The sequence below is a fragment of the Anser cygnoides genome, chromosome 18 (genome assembly GCF_040182565.1).
Source record: "Anser cygnoides isolate HZ-2024a breed goose chromosome 18, Taihu_goose_T2T_genome, whole genome shotgun sequence".
In the NCBI taxonomy this organism is placed as follows: Eukaryota; Metazoa; Chordata; class Aves; order Anseriformes; family Anatidae; genus Anser; species Anser cygnoides.
In genome coordinates this window covers 7,995,401-8,010,753 of record NC_089890.1, presented here as the reverse complement: position 1 = coordinate 8,010,753, position 15,353 = coordinate 7,995,401, and the positions used below count along the sequence as shown (strand labels likewise).

Here is a 15,353-nt window from a genome sequence, read left to right as displayed (position 1 = left end):
CCGCAGGGGACACTACACAGAAAATGAGATCTGCACAGTATCCTACCCCAGCAGAATTGGATGCTTATGCTAAGAAGGTCGCCAACAATCCACTGACTATAAAGATTTTTCCAAACAGTGTCAAGGTTCCCCAGAGGAAACACATACGCCGTACTGTGAACGGACTTGATACTTCGGGCCAGAGGTACAGTCCTTACCCGTCTCAGGCCACCACGAAAACGGGCCTCCTGGCCATAGTCAAATCTCCAGCGAAAGGAATTATCAAGGACTTTGACGGGACACGCACACGTCTGCTGCCGGAAGCGATGATGAATCCCCCTTCCACCCCCTACGTTGCACCTAGCACTTTAACCCACCCCCAGGCGCTTGCTCGCCAGCAGGCTCTCCAGCATGCACAGACTTTGCCGCACCCCCAGAGCATCCCGCAGCCACAGACTTTGCAGCACCCTCAGGGTATACCACAGCCACAAAGCTTACCGCACCCTCAGGGGATACCGCAGCCGCAGGCGCTGCCGCACCCTCAGAATATGCAGCAGCCGCAGGGCTTGCAGCATCCTCAGCCCATGGCACACCAGACTCTGCAGCACCCCCCGAACCCTTTGCTGCAGCCGGGTTTACATGGAAGCAGAAAGATGCCGGATGCAGACGCGCCGCCGAATGTGACCGTGTCTACCTCAACCATTCCCCTCTCTATGGCTGCCACCCTGCAGCAGAACCAGCCACCGGACCTGAGCAGCATCGTGCACCAGATCAACCAGTTCTGCCAGGCCAGAGCTGGCATTAGCACTACCTCAGTCTGTGAGGGACAGATCGCCAACCCCAGCCCCATAAGTCGCAACCTGCTTATCAATGCAAGTACCAGGGTATCTACTCACAATGTCCCTACGCCCATGCCTTCCTGTGTAGTAAACCCTGTAGACCATGCTGCTGCTGCTATTCCTTCTGCCTCCGTTAACGTGCCCATGGTGAATATTAACAGGGTGCCGCCTGCGTACCAGAACGAAATCAAATCGGTCGCGTGGAACCAGCACCAGCTTGCACATCTGCAGCAAATGTGCGGGGACGCTGCTGGGCCCGCTGGACTCGTGGGGAAGCACCCTCAGAGAGAGATGGCAGGGCAGAGCTTCCCCGGAAAAACGTCCAGCTACCCTCAAGAACTGTGCATGGGCCAGTCGTTCAGCTTGAAGCCCCCCCTCGAGAAGCCCACGCCCTCTCCGCCTGTGAACGGCCTGCAGGGACCCTTGCCGTACACCAACGGGCACTATTTCCAGCCCATGTGGAATAACATCCTGCCCACGCCCAACAGCGACAGCTCCGGGTCCCAGGACCTCGCCATGCCTTTCCACGGGGGACAGCCGGCAGGAGCGCCGCTAGATTGTGCGGGAGGAACTCATTACAGAGCTGGAGCTGGTCCATCCAGCCAGAATAATGTGATGCAGACCATGGATTACCTAAGCGGGGACTTCCAGCAGTCTTGCTTCAGAGATCAGAGCATGGCCGTGCTGGGAAAAGTCCATCGGCCCCCCATGAACCGAGCACCTGAACCAACCGATAGTCGAAATCTTCATATTCAACACCCAGGGTATAGATAGGCTGCAGTCACTTTCACAGACAGAATTAGAGGTTTAGTCTTAATTTTAATTAATAAGCAAGGCATTTTTAACTTGCAAACTTGTGTGATCATTATAGTAACCGTTGGAAGAAGACATACTGTATATTTAAAAGCTTTGCTTACATGTTATCTCTCTCTCCTTTATGCATCAAATATTTAACATGCCTTTTGTTTCAAAGAATTTCATTACACTACTTCACGCCACAGCTGTTTCCTCACCGCAGAATCCCCTTTGTGCTGCTTTTGCCTTCTGCTTAGTAACTACGTGCTGGACTGATGTTGAGTTGCTGCAGGGTTTCACAGTTGCATCTGTTCGCCAGCTCCTTGAAGAGCCAGGTAGTGTAGCCGCTTAAATTTCCATCTCAATTTCCTCTGAAGATTAAGAGCAACAGAATTTGTCAGGAAGCAGGGCTTATTTTCGACTCGAAAGCCCATTTCATTAATGCATTAAACATTGACCATTTGCACTGTCTAGAGGCCTATTTAATTGAAAAAGGAGCCTACGTTTGAAAAGAGCTAGCTAGGGGTACGTATTTAGGCATTAATATAGGAAGAAGCTTTCCAGCCGTTTCTTGCGGAGATGCCGGCGTTTATCGTTTAGACTTTGTCCAAAGTCAAAAGTCTCCGACAGATATTATTTTTTTTTCCGACACTTTTTTTTTTTGTGGACAGGGTGTGGGGAGGGGGATTGGCGGTTTTAGGGCCCAGGCAGCCTGGCTGCCGTCGGTAGCTGCCTTTTTCTGCATCACATTTCCCTTCTCCGCTCCTCTTTTGCCAGCTAACGTCGTCTGAACCCCTCGCTGCTAGGAGTCTGGCCGTCCCCAGGCGATGGGCTGCGCTGCGGCTCGCCTCGGGGAATCCAGACCCACTGACAACTCCAAAAAGGGTTCAGCCGCTTTCTCCGGTAGCTAGAATGAATTTCAGGGCGAGGAGACGTAACTCCAGCTCGTCTCCGGTGCGATGAACGGAGGCGCGGAGCCACGTTCTCGATGTTCTCACATTCCAGCAGCGGTTCTGGTGGAGCGGGAGGCGGTGGATCCGAAGCGAAGCTCCGGCCACGAGACACCGGGGGACTTTAGAGTCCCGTATCCTACGGCCAAATGCCCCAGCTGATTTAATGGAACGATTCTCCTCTCTGGGAATTAGCGGAGCTGTTAATAACGTACCTTCTTCCCGGAGTCTCGGTGCCTAACTACTTCTGTTCCTTCCCCAAGTCACTCGCAGCAGCTAGTCGAGTCAGTGACCGGTAGGACACTAACTATTGGTAACCTCAGCGTCTTGTTCTCTTCCGTGTCTTGAAACATAACCTTTCCTTTTTGAGAGCCGAATTTGTTGTAAGTAGAAAATTCCTCATCTCTGTCAACGAGGCTAATACTTGAACATAATGATCACAATCAAGTTTGGAAATTAAAAAAAAAAAATAAAATAAATGCATTGATTCTTTATATGTACACTGGCTAAAAAAAAAAAAAAACTATTGCTCTACACTGTAACTTTTAAGTGTAATATTTCTGTATGAATGTCGCCTGGTAGTGTGGGTTTGAGTAGCATTGTGTATGGGTGAACCCACTGGCCTCTGCCATCCACTGGCCTCCCTCACAGCCCTTTGAAAAACAAAGCCTTAAGTATTTGCTCCTTGAACTTTCCTTAACGAGCATGGTTTAAAATCTTAAGACATCATACAAAAATTAAAAAAAAAAAAAAAAACACAAAAAAAAAACCTTACAAGTTTTGAAGTGACGTCATAGTTGGCTAGAGATTCTTAAAGTTTTTTCGTAAATGGAAAAATTAGAAAACATTTATTTGTATTTTTTTAATTTAGATGTGTAGTCCTGGGCTGTAACAAATATTTAGGTTTCAAAGCTTAGCAGAGTACGTTTTCTGACTCCTTGCGTAAGTTAGTACACTTATGTCATTATTTAAATTCCTTTAAGTGTACTATAAGCCGTTCTTTAGTGATAACTCTTTAGCAAAGTTAAGCAATTTGACTAAAGACGGATTAAATTATGTGTTGGCTTGTGTTGCCTTATATTTAAAAAGGAAAAATTGCCTGATTGTGTTATGCCAAATGATAGCAACATGAAGTCCTAATTTATTGTTTATAATCGTATTCCTGCAGTCTTTGTGAAAACTGGTAAATATACATCTATGAAAGAACTAAAATCCTGAGGCTTTTCATGCAATATTTTTCTGAATACATTATATTGGAAGCCACGGCTCGAGTCTGAAGCTGCTTCCCTTACAGTCTCCCTGTCGTCTCCCCTCTCCCGCTCCCCCAAATCGATCTAGGGCTGTGCTATGACTTTAACATTTCCTGCTAAGTTAGTTACTGTAAGGTGTTCTGCTACCTGAATACGTACCTTTTTACTAAATAAAATATTGGCATCTCCTCTCTTCGTTAGCCTGCTACAAATCTGACCCCAGACTCTTATTTAAAACTATTTTTTTTTTTCCTTCCTGCTCTTCTCCTAAGAGAGAGCCTTGAGCAGAGCCCCGTGTCGTGGTCTTTGCTGAAGTGGTTTTGATGCCTGGCATTAAATGTGGCTGTTAGCGATGGATGTACGCTGGGAACCGCCGTGACTTGCTCTGCAGAGAGCCACGACCTCTCAGACTTTTCCCTGGCACAGCAGGACTGGGAAGCAAAAATATTCCCAAGCCTCATCCAGGTGGGACGTTGCCAGGTGCCTGCTTGAAAAAATAGGCATCGCTCTCCTATTAAAACATACTAAAACACTTCCTTTTTTTTCTTTTTGTTCTAGGAGCGAGGGCTTTTTTTTAACCGCGACCGTTCGCCTTTGCGCAGCAGCTAATAGCTTCTCCTTTCTCCTCCTTCCCCATCAGGTCTGCACAGAGAAATACAACCGCCGTCCTGCCTCCTTCCTAGGCGCAGGGAGCCCAGCCGCAGCCTGCAGGGCGGCCCCGCGTGGCACCGCTGCCCAGCCGGGTGGCGAAGGGAGGAGCGGGTGAGGCTTAAGCCCGAGGCCAGTGGCACCGCGGTGCGGTAGGAGGTGTTTCTGTGCCGTTTATTTCACGCTCCGCTCTGCGCTGGGCCTTTCCTCGCTGAAGGACAGCCCAGAGGCCGGTGCCGCTCATGGCGCCGAACGCGGTGGCAGCAGCGGCGCAGGGACCAGCACCCCTTGGCTCCTGGGGATGCCAAGGCAGGCGGCTGCCTTCCAGGAGTTCACACCGCTGCTCCCACCGCAGCGCTTGCCTTCTTTCCTTTTTGCCTTTTTTTTTTTTTTTTTTCTTCGGCGGCTCAGTCGCTTCGGGACCTCCAGCGTAGGAAGCACGAGCACCAGATTTCTGGTTCCGTGCTCGTACGCGGAGCCTGGGTACCCGCAGGTGGCAATTCTGCTCTTTGAGGAAAGAGCAGGGTATTTGCAGATGTTTTTCTGAACTATTTATGCTGTGTTGTCAGCACCGAACCCTGTCCCCTGTACAGTACCATGCTGGTTTAGCAGAATCTTATCCTGGTGGTTTCTAGCACCTCCCCTGCCAGCCGAAGGTTGGCATGAAATAGCTTCTAGAAGGGATAAACAGGAAAGTGGTGTAAAACCTTCCAGGAGGAAGCTTCCATCTCCGTGTCTTTTCTTTTGAGCAGAAGCTTTGAAGCTGTTAAATCTCAAGCCCAGTTTGTTACAGCCCAAAGTTAACGTTTTATAAAGACACTTGTGAATTTCCTTTCTTTAAGCTTACGCTGTGAAAGACGTCTCCGTGGGACTTGGCCACTCCCGTAGAAACCAAACAGAAATGTTTGCTGGGGCTCACAGTGGAGACAACGGGGAATTGCTGCTGTATTTGATTAAACCACATACTGATTATATACGCTGCTTCTTATGTGCTACGGGTATGAACTAGATTTTTTTTTTTTTGTCTGCAGGAAAAATAAAAAAGTAAAGCAGGAAAAAAAAAAGAGAGAGAGAAAGAGAGCCCTGGTCCCTCTGCCCCTTGTGCTGTTTGTGTGCAGGGCGAGTGCGTGAGGCAGGTTGGCCCGTGGGGGGGGGTACAGAAATACCCAGCGGGTGCTTGATGTGGTTGGGGTTGGACACATCCTAAAGGGAATTTGGGGAGGGGGCTCAGGGTGCGTGGGCACAGTGCGTGGGGTAGGAGCTGGCTGCCCTTCTCCCCTAAGAGCACCGAGGAGGCCGGGAGGAACAGAAGCGATGCAGAGTGTCAGAGGCAGGGAAGTGCTGAAAGAATTGCTCACAACGTCAGTGGGAGAGGAGTCTGACGTCCTGCCCAGGTGGAACAAATGCTGAGGCCAGGTCCGTCCCTCGCCCTGCCCCTACGGGGCTGCTCCTCCGGGGTGGGAGAAGGGCTCGGGGTGTTTGGGGCTGCTCCCAGCGATGCCCTCTGAAGCCTTGACACCAACAGCGTGTGCAATAAATTCCCAGTTTGGGTTCTTAGCATAGAACTAAATAAAGATTTTTAAAGGGGATCATAACGTTTATAGACCTCTTCCAGAAGACGGGAGCCAAGGGGGTTCCCTCCATTCCCAGTGGTCATGTAGCTCCTTTACGGGACTGACTGTGTGTTTTCCTCTGCAAGAAGAGAGAACAACAAAACAACTACTGATTTTTTTCCAAACCCCTCTGCACTCGCTCGAAAGACATGGGCGTCTAAATTTCTCTGATGACAAACGAACATCTTTTGTGGGGTTGCCTGAACCACTTCGGTCTCCATCAGTCTCCACAAGGAGGAATCCGTTCTGCAGAGCCTCTTCCAAAGCCTCTTACATCAGCTAGCCCTGGTTATCGGCGTGGGGATATTGGGCCAGTGGGGACCTCAGCACGAGCAGCTGCTGCCACCGCCGAGGAGTTAGGTGCAGGCACAGCTAACCCAGCCTCTGGTGGAAGGCAGAGTAGGTTCAACCCTTGGAAACTTCCTCTTTAGGTCGAGCGTGGGTTTCTTTCGACAGTTCAACTGCTATGTTTGGTCTTTTCCCCCTGTGCTGGGCTCACGTTGCCAAAATTGATTTGGGTCCAAGGTAGGCAATGCGCAATGGGAGGTGTAGAAAATCAGCACACGGGAAGCTGTAGCGAATAAACCAACACCAGGCTGGGAACGGGACAGCACTGAACTTAAATTCACCCAATTTAAAATGCCATGCCATGTCCCCAAATTTCCCCCCAGCTGAACGGAGGGGGATTGGGGATGATGCAAGGGCAGGAGGTGGTTCCTGCCCGGTGCCTCTGCTCCGCTCCAGCCTGGCCGATGCCACAAAACCGGGTTTAATTCTTTGCTTTCGGCCCCAGATTTACCATCCAGCCCCACGCAGCGCGGGGGCCCTGGGTGCATGCGGAGGCCTGGCCGGGCTCTTGGGCTGCTGGTGGGGTCGTGGCGCAGCTGCGGCGCTTCTGACACTCGTCCAGTGCTCGACAAGGCCAAATTGTAATAAAATTACTGGAGTATTTTATCTAATTAGTTTAAGCTAATTTCGAGGCAATTGGGTACAAGCCGTTGCTTCAGCCGGGAGGGCTGCTGGCCTGGGAGACGTGTTAAAATTGAAGAGGTGAAATCGCACCGGGGGTTTCATTGCTCCCCCCCCAGTAAACCCTCTCCCTCGCTGCCCTGGTGCTCAAACCATGCGTTCCTGGGAAGGGCTGGGGGAGGCGGGGGAGCCCAGGCAGGTTTTTAATAAAGGACGCAAAAAGCACTTTTGTCTTTGTGTTTTTTTTTGTTGTTGTTGTTTGTTTTTAACCCTTATGAAATATTAATGCCTGGTTCAGACACCTTAGCTAAAGGCGCGCCCATGAACGGCGCAAACGCCCGCGTCGGGCTCGAAACCTCGCTTGCCTACAACCCAAAGGGTTTGTAGGGTTTGAGAGGGGTTAGGTTTCCCCCCCCCCCCCAGTGGGGGTCTTCGGCTGTGGGTGTGCTGTGGGGCAGGGGCTGGCCCCTGCTGGTGGGGCTGGGGGCTTCCTGGTGATGGGGGTTATTTGTAAGACCTTCTGTGCTGGGGGGAGCCAGCCAGGATCAAAAAACGGGGCTGGAGCAGCGAGCAAGGCACCTCGATACGCGTTCAGCAGATCGGGGGCCTTTGCAACAAACTTCCCACAACTTTCCAGGAAGTTTATTTTTAAACTCGCTCCTTGAGTCTAAATTTAGCAGCGCATCGATTCATCCCCATCTCCCCCGTGAATAACAGGAGCATCTCCTGCTTCTCAACCCGGTTCTTGCCGGGGATTTGCCCTCCCCGTCTCCGAACGGATCCCGCGGAGACCTGAAGGGCGAGAGGTGCCCGGGGAGCGGGCTCGGTGCCGGGGTATGCGGTGAAGCCGTGCAGCACCTTAGGGCAAATTCACACCAAAGATTGGAAGGAGAAAGGGGGAAAAAAAAAAATGGGGGGTGAAAATAAGGGGAAGAGGCGGCTCGGGGTCGTGGTCATTTTTGGGGTGGGTTCCACCAGTTCTTGGGCACCGCGCCGCACACCGGCAGCACGGGTCCGTGGCTGCCAGCCTTTTGGTGTGAGAGCTGCGGCTTTCAGCTCATTTCATAAATCGGATTTCATAACTGGCTGGGGTGTTGTTTGGTGCAAGGCTCAGCAAAAGGCTGCGGGGGGGGGGGGGGGGGGGGCAGCCCGGCTCCGTGCTGGCACCCTGAGCGTGCTGCGGCCCCTGAGCCACAAAAAAATAAAGAGAAATGCGGGTTTGGGCTCCGCAGGGAAAAACTGGGTTTGTGCTCGGCCCTCCGGTCCGGGAGGACCCGTGGGGAAGGGACCGCGGCCGGCCGGGAGGGGGGGCCCCAGCCCCGGCCGTGCCCCGGCCCCGAGCCCCGGCACCGCGCGGCGGCGGCAGCGAGCACCGGAGGGACCGGGGGGGGGGGGGGCACCAGTACGGCACTAGTGGGGCACCAGTACGGGCTGATACTGGGCACCAGTAAGGGACTGGTGGGGCACCAATACAGACAAAGACCAGTCGCATGTGCGATCACACCAGAGGCCAGTACAGACTGTCACTGGGCACCAGTATGGGGTTACGTCAGGCACCAGTAGAGGCTGTTACTGGGCACCAGTGTGGGCTGGCACTGGGCACCAACACGGGCTGAGGCTGGGCACCAGTCGTCGCTGGCATTGACCAGCACAGCGCTGGCTTTTGGCCCCAGTACAGCTGGCACTGGGCACCAGTACAGCTGGCACTGGGCACCAGTGTGGCACTGGGACAGTCCGGTGGGGCTGGGGTGGGACAGGCTGCCCCGTGTCCCCCCCAGCCCAGCTGGGATCAGGGTGGGGGGGCTGCATCCAGCCGGGCAGCACTAACCCAGCCGTGGGATCAGCCTGGGGGCAGCGCCCCCCCCATCGTACTGGGGTGACTGGGGGGAGGGGGGGGGGGGGGTCCCATGGGGCCTGATCCAGCTGAGCCCCCAAACCACCCCAACACCCCCACTGCCACCCGCTGCCCCCCATTTGCCCCGAATTATTGCCTCCCCTGGAGCCCTGATTGCCTAACAAAGGGCTGGGGGGGTCTCCGGCGGGGGGGGGCTGCAAGATATCAGCACCCTGGGGCCTGGCGACCCCCCCGCCGCCGGTGATTACCGAATTAACCGTCTGCACCCGTCTGCCACAGGGATGTGGGTCAGGGATTACCCGCGCCGTGCCCCCCAGCCCCGTTTTCCTTGCCCCCCCCCCCCATGGGCAGGCACTGGGGATGTGGACCCCCCCCCCCGTGCTGTCCCGGGACGTGGCGCCCAGCCGTGTCCCCTGCCTGGGGTGGGGGGGACACAGGAAGGAGCTTCAGGCGGCCGTAATAAATACAAGAAGAGTTTATTGAAAAAAACAAAAAAAAAAAGAGGCAGGGGAGGGGGCATCGGGCCCCGGCCCAGGGTAATAAATAACAAACGTGCTCCCGGGGGGCACCGGCTTACAAAATATGGCTCTGGGCAGCGGGGACCCGCCGGGTCCCCAGCAAGGCTGGCAGGGGCCACCGGGCACCCCAGCAAGGAAGTTGGGGGGGGGCCCAGCCCCCCGGCACCCCCGGGCACCTGAGAAGGGGCTGAGCACCGAGCACGGCGGGGTCCCAGCCCCAGCGGGGGGCACGGGGGCAGCCCCCCCACCGCCTCCCTGAGAGCCGCCGGCGCGGCCACCGCGGGGTCCCCAGCCCCGGGGCGGGGGGCTCAGCACCATCGGGGTCAGCCCGGGCTGGGCACACAGCTCACGGCCCCTGTCCCCCGTCCACCCCCCTCCCCGAATTTGGGTCTCAGGCGAGGATCTTTTGGGGGATCTCCACCGAGGCCTTGATGAAGATGGCGTTGTCCCGCACGTAGTTGCGCTTCTTGATGTCCTCGTGGGAGATGAACTTGGGGTAGCCGAAGCCCAGGGTGCTCTCGTCCAGGGACCCGCGCGAGGCCCCCGGCTTCTGGAAGTTTTTCCAGTTGGGGTCGGGGTGGAAGGTCTCGGTGATGTGCTGGGGCTTGGAGAGCGAGGGGTCGCTCTGGTCCAGCAGGGAGAAGGTGACGCGGTAGGAGAAGGGCCACTCCAGCAGGTTGTCGTACTCGCCCGGCAGCACGCGGATGTAGACGGAGAGGTGGCTGCTCTCGCCGCTCCCGTTGCCGTTGAGGAAGGCCGAGACCTGCAGCTTGTAGCCGTACTTGTGGGTGTAGAAGGGGGGGCTGAAGAACTCGTAGTTGCTGCGGGCTTTGGCCTCCTGCAGCTTGCGGGCGTAGTCGGCGATCTTCCAGATGAGGATCCCGTCGCTGCTCACCGACAGCTCCTCCACGTCGCGCCGCAGCTCCAGGATCTCCTGCCGCTGCCGGCTCACCAGGGCGCACACCATGCCCAGGTGAGCCTTGGTGCTCTCCTCCAGGTGCCGGCCCATGGCCAGCTTGGGGCACTGCGGGGACGGCGCGGACGTCAGCAGGGGGTGGGATGGGGTGGGAGGAGGAGGCCACGGGGATGGCGTTGGGGAATGGGGGTGGTGGAGCGGGGTGGCGCAGGGCTGCACGGGGACAAAGGGGTGGGACGGGAGAGGGGTGGCACGGGGATACCTGGCTGGGATGGCACGGGGACACCAGGGTGGGATGGCACTGGGAGGACACCAGGGTGGCAAAGTGACGCAGGACAGGATGGGGACACCAGGTGGCCACAGGGATGGGGCAGAGCAGAATGGGAACCCCACGAGGGACTGGACAGATGTCAGGGCAGGAGAGCTGTGAGGATGCTGCGGGGCACGTGAAGGCGTAAGGACACTGGGGTGGGATGGGGACGGGGACGCTGGCACGGGGCTGGGGCCACGCTTACCCGGTGCTTGCAGCCAGCCTCCTTGAAGGGACACAGCAGCATGGCAGTGTTGCAGCTCTCCTTCAGGTGGCTGGGCACGTCCTCCCGGGCGATGCTGGGCGTCCCGCACTGGTTGGGGCAGGGCACGGGGTACCGAGGACACTGGTACTGGTGGTTCTGGGGACAGAGGATGGCGGTCAGGTGGCGCTGAGAGCCGGCGGGGCGGCCCCGTCCCCACGGGCCCCGTCTCACCTGGATGGTGTCGAAGACGAACTCCTTGGCGCAGTAGGTGCAGGGCTGCGTGCGCTTGGGGCACTCGGCCAGGGTGTGCTGGGACAGCAGGCGCCGCATCATGCGGGCCCCGCACTTGTTCTCGCAGTACACACTCTCCTGGGGACACGTGCCCTGGTGGCCCTGGGGACCGCAGCAGCAGCGTCACCAGCCACGGCCAGGATCTGTCCCCACGGCCAGGCTGTGTCCCCACGGTGTCCCCCATCCACGTCCCCCATGGCCACCCTGCACCCCCCGTCCTGGCTACGCCCCCAGCCAGGCCGTGCCCCCCCATGCCACCCCTGCCAGCTGTGTGTCCCCCCCTCCCCGGCATGGCGTGTCCCCCCCCCGGTGCCCACCTCAAAGGCCTCCCCGGTGAAGTCGCTGGCGCAGAACTCGCACTTGACCCGGCGCTTGGGGCAGCCGTGCTGCACGTGCTCGGGCAGGTCGCGGCGGCTCAGCTTGGCGCTGCACCGGTTGGGGCAGGGGATGACGTTGAAGGCGCAGGTGCCAAGGTGGGCCTGGGGGCACAGGGATGGTTAGGGGGGGGGTCCGGGGCACCCCAGGGTGCAGCCCTGCTCCTCTCCTGCCCACCAGCTCCTACCTGGAGGTGTTTGATAAGCCCGCTCCAGCGGCAGCCCTCCTCGCTGTGGATGCAGCGGATGGCCAGGCTCAACACTTGCGCCTCCAGCTCGGGGTCGGGGTAGATCTGTTGGGGAACAGGACAGCACCGGGATGTCAGCATCCCTCACCAGCCCCCTCCATCCCCCCCCCCAGCCCAGCGGGGAGCCATGGGCACGGTGCCCGGGGCCGGATCCCCCCGCCGGCACGCGAACAAGCGCCCTTTGTCGGCAGCGGGTTTCCGTTTCCCAGCGCGGCGGCACAAAGGGCTCTTGCTTCCGCGCAGGCACCCGTGCCAGGCGCCGGGGCTGTGCCAGGCGGGGGCACAGAGACCCTCGCTGGGGACACGGGGACGTTCCCCTTCCAGCGGGGTGCTCTGGCCACATGCCCGGCTGTGCCTGCAGCTCCAGACTCACCTTGGCGTAGTCCAGGGGCAGCTGGTCCTCGGGGCACTTGAAGACGCCTTCGCTGCAAGAGAAAGGGGTCGGGATCAGGCAGGGCTGGGGCACGGCAGTGACACGTCCCACAGGACCCCCCCGAAGCCCCCAGCCCCCAGCCCAGGCCATCCGCGCTGCCCGCCCGGCGTGCCAAATCCAGCCCTTGGGGAGCCCTAATCCCGGCAGCAGCCGCTCCATCTGTCAGAGCTGGGAAATGCCCCCGCCAGACGCCCCCCGGGCTGCCCCCCTGCTGTTGGGGGGGGGGCTGACACCATCTGGAGCCCCCTCGCGCCCCCCAAGGATGGAGGCAGGGGCCGGCGGGGCTGCGGGCAGCCCCGGGTGCCGGGGCCAGCAGCTGGGCTCCAGATGTGCAGCCCGGATGCGCGGCCCCCGGGGGCTGCCCCTCGCCAGGAAACGGCCCCGCCAGCCACCCCGGCGAGGTGGGAACGGGGTGGGGGGACACGGGACCTGCAGCTGCTGCGTGCACGGAGCGGGGTCCCCAGCACACCGGGTCCCCACCTGGCTGCACCCCAGCAGGATGGGGTGCTCCTGCCAAAAGCCGGCCCTGGGGGCGCCCCCGGTGGGTACGGCGCAGCCCCAGGCGTCGCGGGGCGCAGGACGGGGACGGAGCCCAACGGGGAGCCTGGCACGGGGCACGGCTGGCCAGGAGCCACCGTCACCCCATGGCACCGTGCCCAGGGTGGGAAGCTTTGGGCGCTGCCCGTGGGGACAGCAGCAGGGACACGCAGGGACCCAAGCTCTGGCATCCCCGGGGATGTGAAGGGGACGAGGACACCCCGTGCCCCCGATCGCTCCGTGTGCCCTTGGCAAGCACTGGGGTGGCCGGGGCTGCCAAGGGGACGCGAGACGTTGTGGCCATCCCAGCAGTGCCACCAGCGCGTGCTGGCCTGGGATGTCACCGGGATCAGCTCAGTGACATCCCCCATGGCCACTGTGTCCCGGTGCTGGGGACCAAGGGATAATGGGGACAGCAGCGGGGTGCGAGCCCTCGGGGCACGGCCACGTCCAGCCCCGCTCTGCCACGTGCCCGCCGTGTTTGCACGGGCGTTCCCGCAGGACCACCACCACCACCACCAGCAGCCCCAGGCCCCTTTTCGGGAGGCGGCATCGCCCCGAGGCCTTTGGGAGGGGACGCAGCGGGGTGGCAGCACCGGCCCTGCCCGGTATCGGGGAGCGGGGGCCGTAAACCCCACCGGGGCGGGGGTCTGGGGCGCGAATCCCCGACAAAGCCTCCCCATTCCTCACGCTCGGCCGGGCAGGGAATGTGCTGAGGCAGCACCGGGGGCACCGTCCTTGCCTCTGACCTTCGTGGCGAGCCGGGGCGAAGGGGCAGAACCCCCCCAGACCCAAACAGAAGGGGTTTTGGGGAGGGGGGGGGGGCGCACGGATCCCCCCCCCCCCCGTGTCCGGAGCTGAGCCCCACGGCCCCGGGTGGGTGCGGGAGCGGAGGCGCAGCCTGGCACCGGCCCCGGGAACGCCCGGTTTCGTAGAAACCGGCCTCGGGCAGCCCCGTGCCCCCCCCCCGGGGACCGTGCAAAGGTCGCCGGAGCGGGGCGAGGCTGAGCCGGGGGCGGCGGCGGGCGGAACGCGGGGCCGGGGGGGGGGGGGGCGCAGCCGGGCTCCGCCGCACGCCCCCGGGGCTCCCCCGGGGATGGAGGGGGACGGGGAAAAAGAGGGGGGGGGGGGAACCCGGGGGGTTTGGGGGGGGTCTCCGGGGTGCCGGGGTGGGTGCTGCTTCCTTCCTGCGCGGCCGGGGCAGGATGTTGGAGGGTGCTGGGAGCGCGGCGCTTCGCCTGGCCTTCCTCCTCCTCCTCTTCCTCCTTCTCCTCCTCCTCTTCCTCCTCACCCCCCCCCCCCCCACGGCCCGCTGTCACGCGTGGGGGGGCGCCCCGCACCCCCCCCCCTTGCCCTGCAGCCCCCTCCCCGAACCCCAGCAGCACCCATCCGGCGCGCCCGCACCCTTGGGTGGGGGGGGGGGGGGACCCTGCGTGATATCCCGGCGGGGTTAAAAGGGGGGGGGGAGTTTGGGGGGGGTCCTCACCTGAGGAACTCCTGCAGGCAGGTGTCGCAGAAGCGGTGGCCGCAGGTGGAGACGCGGACGGGCTCCCGCATGGGCTTCCCGCACAGCGGGCACAGCACCCGGCGCCGCGGCCGCTCCAGCAGCTTGTAGTCGTAGCCCGGCATCGCCCCCCCCCCCCCCCCCCCCCCACGGCCCCGCAGCCGGCTCCCGGCCCCGCTCGCCTTCCTCCTCCTCCTCCTCCTCCTGCCCGAGCCCCGGCTCCCGGCTCCCAGCACCCGGCTCCTCCCCGGGGCGGCGACAAAAGCGGAGCCACGCCGCCCCCAGCCCCGCTGCCCGCCCCCCCGACGGGGTTTTGGGTGGATTTGGGGGGGGTTTAAGGGGGTGTTGGGGATGGAGGGCTGGCTGTGGGGCACCGCGGAGAGCTTGTTCCTCGCCCCAGGGGTTAGGGCAGCGGCTGGGGGGCTTCGTTACCAGCAGCCAGGGTCACTGGTTCCAGCCCCCCCCCCCCCGGCAGCGGTTCCCAGTTAGCAGAGGAGAGGGGGGGGGGCTGGGGGTCCCACTGGGCCAGCCAGGCTGTGTCCCTTGTCACTCACGCTTCTCTTCTTCCTCCTGCTTAAAATGACCCCCGGCCCCGGCACCGGGTGGCCAGGAGCAGGGCCGCCCCACGGCTGGGTTTGGGCTCGGCCATGGGCGAATCCTGCCCCGATGGGCGCTGAGCACGAAAAACTCAGCTCAGGCTGGCGCGGCAGCCACCCCAGGGGCTTCGCCGAGGGCTGCGATGAGCCGGTGGGGAGCAGCGAGCTGAACTTGAACCATCTCGCCCAGAGCCTGGAAACGCAACGTGCAAAAAGTAAAAATTAAATTAAAAAAAATAAATAAATAGGACGACAGGCGGGTGAGCACGGGGAGCTGGTAGCGGTGCCACCAGCCAGCTGTCACGGGGGGTTTGGGCTGCTCAAATTTGGCTTCTCCTGGTGGGGTTTGCTCGGAGCCAGGAGCCCCCGGGGCAGGACCCAGCAGCAGCCCCGGGTCCCTTTGGTTCTGCCACCAAGTCACAGCACACCCCGGAGCCAAGCACACAGCAACCACAGCCACTGCCCGACACCCATCCCAGCTCCCTGAGACACGGCCCCATCCCAAAACCATCCCCGTGGGGCC

At 60.2% G+C, this 15,353-nt stretch overlaps 2 protein-coding genes across 4 annotated transcripts in view; one reads left to right on the top strand and one right to left on the bottom strand.

Moving 5' to 3' along the window:
• The window catches only part of FAM222B (family with sequence similarity 222 member B), a 35,188-nt gene extending 31,163 nt beyond the window's left edge, over positions 1–4,025 (top strand). For all 3 annotated transcript variants that reach the window (XM_066979439.1, XM_066979438.1, XM_013201736.3), the window contains one exon: positions 7–4,025. In XM_066979439.1, coding sequence (XP_066835540.1) covers positions 24–1,592 — 1,569 coding nt within the window. In that variant the 5' untranslated portion in view covers positions 7–23 and the 3' untranslated portion in view covers positions 1,593–4,025. The remainder of the gene's footprint in view (positions 1–6) is intronic.
• A 5,330-nt stretch (positions 4,026–9,355) lies between these two features.
• Positions 9,356–14,418, bottom strand: TRAF4 (TNF receptor associated factor 4). The gene is made up of 7 exons (XM_066979481.1): positions 14,217–14,418; positions 12,134–12,185; positions 11,701–11,805; positions 11,456–11,617; positions 11,079–11,240; positions 10,848–11,003; positions 9,356–10,440 (listed from the first exon to the last, which is right to left on the bottom strand). Exons 1-7 carry the CDS (start codon positions 14,357–14,359, stop codon positions 9,808–9,810), a joined length of 1,413 nt encoding a protein of 470 aa, XP_066835582.1. The 5' UTR covers positions 14,360–14,418; the 3' UTR covers positions 9,356–9,807.
• Positions 14,419–15,353: the final 935 nt, after the last annotated feature.

Excerpts from the sequence above, each read along its gene's own strand:
- TRAF4 (XM_066979481.1), bottom strand. The coding sequence starts at position 14,359 with ATGCCGGGCTACGACTACAAGCTGCTGGAGCGGCCGCGGCGCCGGGTG. Across the intron at positions 12,186-14,216 it reads TGCCTGCAGGAGTTCCTCAG|CGAAGGCGTCTTCAAGTGCC; the intron begins GTGAGGACCCCC and ends TTTCTCTTGCAG. Across the intron at positions 11,004-11,078 it reads TCGTCTTCGACACCATCCAG|AACCACCAGTACCAGTGTCC; the intron begins GTGAGACGGGGC and ends CTCTGTCCCCAG.